This window comes from Carettochelys insculpta, chromosome 12, assembly GCF_033958435.1.
Source record: "Carettochelys insculpta isolate YL-2023 chromosome 12, ASM3395843v1, whole genome shotgun sequence".
In the NCBI taxonomy this organism is placed as follows: Eukaryota; Metazoa; Chordata; order Testudines; family Carettochelyidae; genus Carettochelys; species Carettochelys insculpta.
Window position 1 is genome coordinate 40206201 of NC_134148.1, and position 12272 is coordinate 40218472.

The 12272-nt window shown below is 40.1% G+C and overlaps 1 protein-coding gene across 5 annotated transcripts in view; it reads right to left on the bottom strand.

The window, feature by feature from the left end:
• Positions 1–12272, bottom strand: part of DENND4A (DENN domain containing 4A) — a 140566-nt gene that overhangs the window by 42977 nt on the left and 85317 nt on the right. For all 5 annotated transcript variants that reach the window (XM_075006407.1, XM_075006409.1, XM_075006408.1 and 2 more), the window contains 3 exons: positions 7949–8049; positions 3199–3417; positions 2695–2840 (listed from right to left, as the gene is read on the bottom strand). In XM_075006407.1, coding sequence (XP_074862508.1) covers positions 2695–2840; positions 3199–3417; positions 7949–8049 — 466 coding nt within the window. The remainder of the gene's footprint in view (positions 1–2694; positions 2841–3198; positions 3418–7948; positions 8050–12272) is intronic.

Below are 12272 nucleotides of genomic sequence, written 5' to 3' on the forward strand. Positions count from 1 at the left end.
ATACAGTGTGAAAGGGCCATACTACCTATTATTCTCAAGTCGAAGAATTCCCTCTGTAAAGATCTACTTATCCTATTGAAAAAGATCGGGCTGAAGGATATTGCCCCACATTAATTAGCAAATCCTAGCTGCATAATACATTTTCCCATGCCTCAGTTTCCCTACCTTTAAAAATAGCTGCCCACTTTTCTAAAGACCATGAAAATACTTAGATGAAAGGCACCAATGCAAGCACTACTATAAAGAATTGTATAAGACTTTTACTCTCACAACATCTTGGTGAGCCAGTACATATTATCCCCATTTTGTAAGAGAGATTGGAAACAGACATACTGTAGCTGCCCACAGAACAAAGCAGAAAAGGACTAGGACAGGAATAAATGAGTTCGCAACACAGTCTCTCTCTCGAACACTCTGCCTTTTCATTCTTTTCTATAAGTAAAACTTCTTGCTTTGTCTTAAGACCTGCATAGACTATTTCCTGATTGTATAGTGGCAGCACCAACTAAGAGTTCCTCTTTCAAAGTATTGTTTGAACTCTGAGAATAATAATTTTAGCTATGACACTGATTTATGTGCACACTGAAACTATTCAATAAAATAAAATGAGATGTAGGAAAGTGAGCTTGGCCTCTGTATAACAATCTTATCTTTAGAAAAAAAAACCCAAACCAACAGAGACACAATTAGTCTGCACTGTGATTGTGTCTGAATGCTACTTAGCAGCGTTACTCAGAGTACAGTCTTGCCTGTCTGCTATTTTCCTCTTTTAAATAATCTAACATGGGTCACATTCTTCACTAGGAAGACAGTTAAAGATTTTTTTTCTGTTAAATTGTGACGATATCTTGAATGTTTAAAATAAATATTTAATTAAATCAATCCAGGGTCTACAAACATATACAATTATGCTTTTATTCATTAATTTGCTCCTGGACAACTATGGAAACTGACCTAAGGCTGGAAAAGCGAATAAGGAGAGGATCATGAAAAATTACACCACTTCATAAAATACGAATCATGTCCTCCCGTACAATAAATCAAACTTGTTCTCAGATTTTTTTTTCCCCAAAGTACACACTTCAGTCAGATTTTCCTGTGCTTTGGCCCCTGAACAAGTAATTATTCTAATAAACATTAACATTAATTCTTGTGGAACAAACATCAGGTGACCTACTTTACAGGAAATTCTAGAAAATAGCATGAATTGCTTATACATCCATGTCCCAGAACAGAATGTTCCAGGGACCTAGTAAGACAACAAATAAGTCTTATATTTTTTACAATATTAAAAGGAACCTTTTGTCACACTGGAATATTAATAATATAAGATATTTAAAATTATGAGTTGCAACTAAACAGATGTTCCTCTTGCTTAATGCAGAAAAGCAGAGGTAGAAATTTTAGTCAGTGTCAAGCTAATTTTGGGTACTCACTTTTGCATATGGAACTAACTTATCAGTAAGAGTGCGACACAAGTGTTTTCATAAAACAATCATAACATGACAATTGAGTGTGTGCGCATTATTTTGGGCAATATCAACAATATGCACAAAAATTAACTTTGGAACAAATTAAGAAACTGAATGAAGGGTACTTTAATACTGAGTAAGAATGTGTATATAGGGTCTTAGTATGGTTTAATGAACCAAATTAAAATTAATAAATTAAGTTGAGCTGGGTTAATTTTTCTGAGTGTTCCTGTGTAGACAAGTTCTTATTTGTTGGTCAATAAGCTGCTGAAAGATACCACTGACAATTGTAAAGAATTCCCACATGTATCTGACAGAATTAATTTTCCTCTTTGATGTGTGTTACGGATATGGGCACAGCCTAGTAATAAGTAACTAGAGCAATAAAGAGTATTTCATTAAATGCAATATGGAATCTATAACAATGTATTTTGCTACCAGAAGAATTCCATGCCAGATACACGTGCTATTAAATATCCCTAGGAATTAGGAAATATACAAGGTGTAAACAGAATATTTTGCCTAGAAGTGTAAAGAATAATGATACAGATAAATGTTCTCATTTTACATCAGAGGGACTGCACTAAAACAACTTTTTAAAATTAATAATTTAGGAAAGATGCAGGTGCTGATGTAGAACTGATTAAAAGAAATCAACTCAATATTAGCAAGAATCAAGGGGACTCAGTGTTTACTATACAGTAAACAAAAAACTAACTGATACCATTCAGTTTATCAGGGAGTTAATATTAACTTTCAAACAATTATATAAAATATCACATATCCTATACAAAATTATGATTTAATAATTGTGGTATTGGCCTAGTGAACTGTAGGAAGAAAGACAACTCAAATTATTAGGAATATCATATTTCTTAATATGGGGCAAAACTTCCAAAATGTCTATTTATGTGCATGTATGACTCACAACCTGCATTCATGTATAGGGCACTGGAGATGCATTTTTTAATATATGGGCTCTAACTATTCACTTTACCTGAATTTTCACTTCCACAACAGTGGAAAGTGACTGAGTGACAGTTACACTAGGGCACCAGAAAATATAAGTGAAACAGAAGGGAAAAAGCAGAAATGGAAATAATCTACAGTGAAGCTATATCAAGGTTATTTTAATTATATAAATAAACATATTATGCTGTCTACCGTACCTGTGGAAGTGACCAATGGAACAAGCTAAATCAAGTACTATAAACACACTTACTTTATTTACACAATCATCAAAAAATGCAAGGCTTGCATCCTTATCACTAACAAAGGAACATTCTTCAATGAAGCGAATGAACATCTGAGTTTTGGTCATTGATGTGTAGAATTTTTGATGAGACCGATCTCGACTTTTTAAAAACCCTATAAAAAAAGCATATGCATGTAGAACTCTTCAAAGCAAGGGAAACAGTACATAGTTGACTAGCCAGCAGGATAATGGTTGCAGAAATTATATAAAATTATCTTTAAAAACTAGCAATTTTTATGAAAGTTCTCTATAATTACTTTGTTAACAAATACTATTAATTAGAAACATTTTACCTTTTCAGTACTGTTTTGCCAAAGACATCGTACCATTTTTGTTTACTACTGCTGCAGTGTTTTAAATTTTTTCATTTAACACAGCCACATGAATATTGTTTCTTCATCACTTCAGTGAAAAGTAGTTTTTACATATTTTATTAGTTTATGATTAAATAGCAAGAATATGACCCTTTACCTTGTAGTTCAAAGAGGGAACTTGCATCTGTAGCTGTCTCAGAAGGTGCCTGTGTTATTGGCCTTAGGTACGACCTGTAACCTTTTAATAGTGAAGCCATGAAACAAAGAAATGCCTCCTGGATCTCCAAATCTAACAAATGCAACTTCTTCCCCGAGTTAAAGTCATAATCGTTCATTGCTAATTCCATTAATGCATCTTCTCTTGGTCTTTGCTGAACTGTGAACAATAATAGTGTTATCACATTCCCATATATAAGCGGTTCCCAACCTTTTCCAGACTGGGACCCATTTTGACGATTCAGGAAGACTTGGTGACCGAAGGCAATTCAAAAATGGCAGGGGGGGAGGGGGAAGGGGAGGGCAGTGCTGTAAGTAATTAATTTTACACCTGAGACAACAATATAAAATTGGACCCCCTCATGTTTTTATACTCCTAGTAGCTGTTTCATAGAAAAAGGGAAAATATATTAATAACAATAAAATAATCACACTGTGCTTATAGTTTATTATTATTTTATTATTATAGTTGATCTGAGTTGTGGTGAGGGAAAGATCCTCATCCCCAAACCATGTCCCCGCCACTCCCCCAGCTTAAATCCTGTAGTAAGTACAGGCCCAGTATGAGGCCTTAGGCCTGAACCAAAGTAATGGTCAAGACTTTGCTAACAGAAAGCAAAGTGCAGCTGTGAGCTAAAGGAATGCATTGATCACAGAAGTTGGCAAAAAGAGGGTTGATGTTGCATAAACATATCTACCTAGCATATTGAAGTGGGTACATGGTACCAGAGCACCCTACCCTGGAACATTCCACAGATAAGAAAGAATAGGCCGACCCATCCCAATGACAGGGGCAAAAGGGTAATATGATGAATAGAGTTGTTTTGTTCGAACCAACATGTACAAGATGAGAGGTGGCACCTACCTGACTACGTAGAAGGGTTGTACCTTAATACGTCAGGAGTGATGTGTAAATTGTTTGTACCTGTGTATAAGAATGTACTCCTGGGGTGTGGTCTGGGTCTGGCCAAGGGGGTAGTGGAAAGTCCTGCCACTGACTGAGCCGAGTCCATTGATCGTGGGTGCATATTTGTAGTATGCCCTGACTTAGACTAAGAAGTCTACAGGGAACTACTATTGTGTCCAATACGGCAATAAACCTGGCCGACATGCCTTCGCACCTTACTAGACTCTGCGGTCACTGGGGATTCTCTTTGGGTCTGCTGTGTCGGCTATCTGCAGAGCTGGGGCAGCAGACAGAGGGAACACGCACGCAGCCGAGTGATACCAACATTGGAGAGAGCAGAGCACCACACTGGTAGCATCTGACAACAAACCCTACACTCAGAAGCTGGAGGAGCTGGGAGGAGTCACACTCAAGGGCTTGGGGGTTGTGGGGGGTGTCACATAGGCTGGGGGAGTCACATGCAGAGGCTGGGAGGGCTGAGTGAGTCACATTCAGGGTCTGGGGGGTCACACACAGAGGCTGGAAAGGTTGGGTGAGTCACATTCAGGGGCTGGGGGGCACACTCAAGGGCTGGGGGTTGGGGGCTGGGGGAGACACACTCAGAGGCTGTGGAGTCACAGTCAGCCTGTGGGAGTCACACTTGGGCTGTGGGGGCTGGGAGGATCACATTCAGAGGCTGCAGGGGCTGCGTGAGTCACATTCAGGGCTGAGGGGACATACAAACAAAAAATAAAAACTGACAAATCAGCTACACAGAATAGAAGGGGGGACAAAAGAGGGAAAGGATGGGGTGCGGGCGTGAAAATTACTTACTGCAAGAGTCTATTACATGGCCTGCCTGAGATGGCTACAATGTCAAAGGTGGAGAAGCTGTCTTTGTAATGTGTAATTGTTTTTTTATTGATAGAGACAGCTGCTGGATGTGGCAGTGTTAAGGAGTTGCAAATGGCTTCTTTAAGAGCCACATGCAGCTCTGAGCTGCTGGCGACCAGTAACAAATCTAACTGAGACCCATGTTTGGGTCACGACCCACAGGTTGGGAATCCCTGCCCTAGATCAATATTTAAAAATTCTTAGTGTTGACACAGGCTAGGATTTCCTTCTTATCTTACTGGGTGATAAGTGAACCCAACAGGATAAAAATCCACATATTGTAACAGTCTACATATATATATGGTTTAAATTGAATCGTGAAGTAGGATGATTAATTTAGCATTACAACACACAAATCACTAGCCCATGGGTTTTACAAGGGACAGACAGACAAACACATTTACTTTTTCAGTATAGTTACAATGGAAACAAAGACAGAATTAGTATGGACACAGCTAGTGACATGCTAATAAAGGGGTAGTTTACAGACTGTTAAAAATTATACAGTTATTTGGTAAAATAATTGGCCTTTAAGAATATGATAATCACACGTGGAATGCATATAATTGAATATGCCTTTTTCTCCAAAGCACCAAAAAGAGATATTTATACATACTCATACAAACTCACCCAAAACCATTAAAATGCACATAGCAACCATCAGGAGAACAGTACAGCACAATAAGTGTAAAGAGAAATAGGGGCACTTTGGTAAAGGAATGTCCCTATTCTTATGAAGATGCCTTTAATTGCCATACAAAGCCATTAGGACCCTGATTCCCAAGCCACTAGAAACCATGTTCTTATGAACTTAGACTTTGATGAAAATTCAAGGAGAAATCAATTTTATTCTATATAGACAGTGTATTTATTTTAGAAATTGTTACTGTAAGTTTATACGTAGCCATCAGGAAACTATACGTTCTTCATAATGGTTTAATGTTAACTATTATATACTGCAATTTATGGAGCATGTTGCTTTTCTTCAGTTCTGACCAATGCAAGACATTATTAATTTTTGATACACTCAGTGCTCATGCTTTTCAAAAATAGATGCCTAAAATTAGGAACCTAGGCCTCAAAGTAAGCTTCCTGATTATCAGATGTGCTAAGTATCCACTCTAACTTTAGATGCCCATTTTTAAGATATGGGCAAAGGTATATTAACGTCTATTAAAACACGCTTGCTTTGGACAGACTCCATCTTGTTCCTATTTTAATCCATTCCTTAACCATTTACCATCTCTGACAGTACAATTTAGTCTTGCATGAATTTCAGACATTTCTGCTTTTTAAGGTCCTGATTCAAAGCCCATCAATGTCAACTGAAAGACTCCAATTAACTTTAATGGGATTTGGATCTGGTTCTAATTATCAGAAACATCAAAATGCATCTAAGATTCTCCTCTGAGTTCATAGCACAGGGTCATATTATCAGAGTCCATCATATCAACTGGTTTCCTAACAATGTACAAGTTGCATTAAAAATTGCCCTCTTGATTTTCAAAAGTATGGATTTAGCCTGTATTACTATTTTAACTTCATCTCTGTATCATCTCCTGCTTCTGCATGTCAACTCTCTAAAAATATTTTTTCTACATACCCACAAGATCCCAGCAGCAGAGTTTTATGCGGTCTCACTCATTGCACTTGGTACTGGCTGTGCAGAACAGTAGTAACAGTGTGCACTGGATTTCAGCTACTCTAATTGCATCACCACTGTCCAACACACAATGGCAGCCCTAGCATAACCCTCCAGCTGCCTTGTCTTACACCAGTGGGTGGGCAGCTGCCCCAAGAATACAAAAAAAATGCAAACTGTACAATAGAACTATGCACAGGAATGGAGCAATGGATAATCAGGGTAGCAAGCACTATTAGCTTGTGGGCCTAAAACTACCTCAACTGTCAAATGTGTCAGATGCATGAGGACAATTGGATGGTCCGTATGGAGCAATCTGCCAAGACTTTATAGATTTTGGCCTCCTTTTAGGTCTGGCGTCCCCTCACCTCACACATTTTCACTTTTTGTAAAGGTCATTGCAAGAGTGAAAAGATGATTTTTCCCTAGTGCTTCCTCTCTCTTGATGTTTCCCCACCTAAAAAGCCAAGTACAGTAGAACCTCCAACATATTAACACCAGATTTATGGACTGACCAATTAACCAGACACATATGAAATCAGAAATTGATCAGGCAGCAGCAGAGACAAAAACCACCATAACCAATAAAGCTGCAAAAATACTATACTGTGCCTATCTTTAAAGTACATTTGAGCTGCCTATCCCAAACCCCTTGCACGGGACCGCCACTTGGATCAAGATGCTGGGGCTGACAGACTAAGGCAGCCACAGCCAGTCAGCAAAGTAAGAGCTGCACCAGAATCTTTACTGTTTTAAACCCCGCCCCCACACCCCTGCACCTCCCACCCCAGTAGAGAAATGGAGATGGTTTTTAATCCCCCCTCTCCCAGCTGAGAGGGGAGGACAGTATTTATCCCCTTTTCTCCAGGAGGGCAACCTGCTATTTTCACCCAAAGAGGAGGGGGATAATCTTGCAAACTCATGCCACCACTGAGAAGGGAACTCAGCTGTTGGTGAAATCTGGCCTGGAGCTTCAGCTGCTGGATCTGGAACTCAAATTGTGCTTGGTTCAGAGTTATGAACATTTCAGAGTTATGGACAACCTCTAATCCTGAAGTGTCTTGCAGAACTCTGAGGTTCTAATGGTAATTATTTCTAATCTTTAAGTTTTAAGCAAATCTTCCCCTTTTTGTAAAACATTTTGTAATATTAATCACCAAGGATACCTTTAGCAAATTGTATTGTAACTAAATTTACTAATCTGTTCATGTTAGCTTCAATGCACCACAGTTAGTGAACAAGTTTTTTCTACACTTCTGCCCAACTCACATTCTGCCAATTGCCGATACAAGTTATTTAAAGTGTTCATCAGATTTTTGCAAGGCTTCTTTGGTAAGATCTTCCAGGAAATAGTTTTCTTATCTCCAGTTCTAGAAAGAAGGAAGAAAAAATATTAATATTCACAGACATCTTTTTGTTCTATGTACAGAAACCAGTTCAGTGTGGCTCTGGTCTATGACTAGAATTACAGTAAACTAAATAAATACATAAAAAATAATAATGGAAAAACCTATTTCTACACAGGATCATAGAGAAGAGGATGTACTCCTATAGTCACAGCAGAGCTGAAAGCCACTGTGGGCCCTGGGGCAAAATTGGAGTGGGGCTTGGCTCTGCGCCCCGTGAAGGGGTGGGGCCAAGAGCCGAAGGCGCGGGGCCAAGGACAGTTAGACCTTAGCTCTGCCTGGATTGTAACACTAGCTCCCTCACACCCTTCCAGTTGTGGGCAGCCGGTGCAGTGTTCAAAGGGGCCTGGAGCTCCAACTGCTACCACTCCTACTCTGGCAGCAGCAATGGTCACAGTTCTGGGGCCCTTTGAAAGGTCAGGCCCAGGGGCGATTGCCTCCCTTACCCCCACCACACGCCCATCAGTGGGTCTATATACCCATAAAAATGGGTCTGCATTCACGATCACCTATATAAAGAAGGGTCTTCTGATCAGGAGAGGGAAAGGTTGGCATTTAATTGCCATGCCCCTTTGTCAGCCACAGTCTTTGAAGCTTAAAGAGGTTAATAGGTGGGATACCATTTATTGTGGTTGTATATCATTTATTGTGCCTGTATTTATCAACTTTCTACTTCATAAACTTTATAAATGGTTTTGCTGCACAGAACAAAAAGGGCTTAAGTATTATAAAATGCAGAAAATACATACAATACTTTCTAAACTGCGGTGATTTAGATTTTTGAAGGTAGCAATGACGAGAATTATGTGATGACTAAAATCATGCAATGACCTGAATAAATTAACACATGAGGTGAAAGCCACTCTGCTGGAGAGCTGAGATAGATGTGATCTCAAATAACATGCTGTTGAGGTGATATACAAATTATACTGTTTCACTGTCACAGCAGCAAGTCTTTTAGGCCATATCAAAGGTACAAAATAGCAAAAATCTCAGCCATTTGTCCAACTGCCTTTTGCTAAACAGATTATATATATGATATCCACAGATTTCACATGTTCAAAGGAAAACAGCCAAAACTAGCCATACAATAAAAAGACAGCAGTGACAAGGAAATTAAGCCTTCTACGAAATCCTCCCTTCCTCACCTCCTCTACCAATAAAAGGGGGAGGAGAAAGAGAATAAAAATAGGTCACAGTCCATTCTCAATCATATGCCAAAAATACAGAATAGAAGAGAGTTGTACATATTCTCTGAGATCAGCATAGGAGCCTTAACACGATCTTTTTTTCACAAAGATTATCTTTTCTAATTGTGGCTATAAATTAGTGCACAAAAATCAGGAAAAATCAGACAGATGATAATTATTAATGATAAATTAAAACTAAAGAAAGGTTAATGACCTTACCAGTTTCTTTAACAAATAAATGAAAATGATAATGAAAAGAACAGTAAATATTAGGACAACATAAGACTGTTCTTAAAATTAATGAGATATATATTTACTTCATCTTCAAGAATACTACTGCGTTCTGATTTTTGGTGCTTTGAAACTTTTATATCATAGGGCCGTGTCTACACTAGCCCCAAACTTCGAAATGGCCACGCAAATGGCCATTTCGAAGTTTACTAATGAAGCGCTGAAATGCATATTCAGCACTTCATTAGCATGAGGGCGGCTGCGGCGCTTCGAAATTGATGTGGCTTGCGGCCGCGCGGCTCGTCCCAACGGGGCTCCTTTTCGAAAGGACCTCGCCTATTTCAAAGTCCCCTTATTCCCATGAGCACGGGAATAAGGGGACTTCGAAGTAGGCGGGGTCCTTTCAAAAAGGAGCCCCGTCGAGACGAGCTGCGCGACCGCGAGCCGTGTCAATTTCGAAGCGCCGCGGCCGCCCACATGCTAATGAAGTGCTGAACATGCATTTCAGTGCTTCATTAGTAATCTTCGAAATGGCCATTTGCGTGGCCATTTCAAAGTTTGGGGCTAGTGTAGATGTAGCCATGCAGTTTTGCTAAGTAAATGATAGTCCAATAGTTCCAAGGGTCCTTTTCAGTAAATTAATATGAGTTTGATTCAATTCTGAATACTTTTATTTCAAACTTATCTTATGGATAGAATTTATCAGTCAGAGTGTCTCATCTTCATGGGTTATCCCAGAGCAACGTACCAGGGTTAATTTTTTCAGTGCAAAAATTCTCATGGGTGGCCAATATTTGGAGACTGGATTTATATGCAAAAAGATACACAAAAACTTATTTCCTTGTTTCATCAACATCCAAATTATCTCAGTAGTTGGTGTGGGCCTCATTTAACTTGTAAATGTCTAAAACCAGATTCCACATCAAAGAGCGGTCACCTCATGTCTTGTATCCAGTTAGTAATTATACCTATATAATTTAAAAAAATAAACTACTGCAGTTAACATCACTGCCTATAGTTAGAAATTCTCCAAACAAGGCTTCACATCCCCTGCTCCTTAAAAAACAGTCCAGCCTACGATGATTTGACTAGTCTTTTGTGGACCAGGTGACCTTGATGAAATGAACAGCAACATTCTGATGCAATGAGCAAAGAAGATTGAAATCAGTATTATTTACCTATGAAATGGAATGGTTGATATATTCTTACTGTTTCATCTACTTACCAAGTCTTCCCTTGGTGTAACCTGCTGAAAATACACTGTGGGCTTGCATGCATAGCAAGGAAAAACCCCATAGCTGGCCCATGCTAGCTGACGTAGGTTTTCAGGGTTTGAGAGGCAGGGTTCTTTCATTACCTGTAGATTTCTGGGCTGAGACTTGAGCCTGAGCTCCAGAAGCTTCTCACCCTGAGGGGTTCTAGGGCATAGATGTCAGCCCCAAAGCCTGCAGAGACCCAAGACCCAAGCCCCTGCAAGCACCAGGGCCAGCTAAGCTGCTTCTAAGCTGTGCAGCTGCACAGCAGCCTACCAAGGGCCACACAGGTGCTAAGGGCTGCAGCAGGCAGAGATACCTCACCCCTCCAACTCTGGAGCTGCGACAAAATGAGTGTCTCCTCCCCTGCACAAAGCCTTGGAGCTGCAGCAAGCGGGGGAGAGTGCTGGTGGCGAGAGTCCCCTTCCCCTGCAGCAGCCCCACGGCAGTCTGCACCCAAATTCCTCATCCTCAGCCCCATCCCAGAGCTCGCACCCTGAGCTGGAGCCCGCAGCCCACCTGCACCAACCCTCTACCTCAGCCCAGAGCCCCTTCCAACACCCTGAACCCCTCATTCCCTGTCCCACCCTGGAACCCCACACCCCCCCAGCCAGAGCCCCCACCCACCTCCACACGCCAACCTTCTGTCTCAGCCCTGAGCCTCCTTCCACACTCCACGTTCCTCATGCCCAGCCCCACCCTATTGGTGCATGTAATAAAATTAATTCAGCTGATTCATGGAACAAATTAGAACGTTGTAGGGCAACCTTTTTTTTTTCCCCTGTGTCGACAGACCCATCCCACAGCCCCATCCTCCTACAGCTGCAGCTGCACCTGCACTCATTCTCTTGGGCTGCTGAAATTTCACCTTGACTCCCAGTACCGGTTTTACAAGTAAACTGTTATCAGAAATATTTTCTACAGCTGTCTTTTGATTATTTTTGGTATCTGCAGATAACCTGAGTTCCAAAAAACTTTTAAGAAACCTGAATAATTTCTGAATATATATTTAAAACCCCACCAGGACACATACAATATTTTAAAATAATTAAGTGAGTTGCGTTTATTATCGGCAGGTTCTACAGAAATGAAAGCCCTTGTGTCTTCCTCTTTGGTATGCTTTTACTTAGCTTGGGCATGCCTGGTAAAAACTACAAATAACGTTGTTCTATAGACTTATAGTCTTATGCGTTGTGAGTAATTAACCACACACAGCTCTTCTATATGTCTGGGAAAGGTACTCCCGAGGGTCACGGCGGAATGAAAGGTGAAACAGACTGTTTAGCAAAAGTGGTTAGCACATAGTCTAAAGGGACCATTCAGGGAAACCGGGCCAATTAAGACCTCTGCAGTTACAGGGAAAAAAAAAAGACTTAGTGGGTTACAGATTGTTACAATAAGCCATAAATCCAGCCTCTTTGTTTAGCCCATACAGTGTCTAGCAGAGTTTTGAATTTAATTACTTATGCTTATAGCCCTGTGCAGAAACAAAATTTGTATCTGCATCAGAATC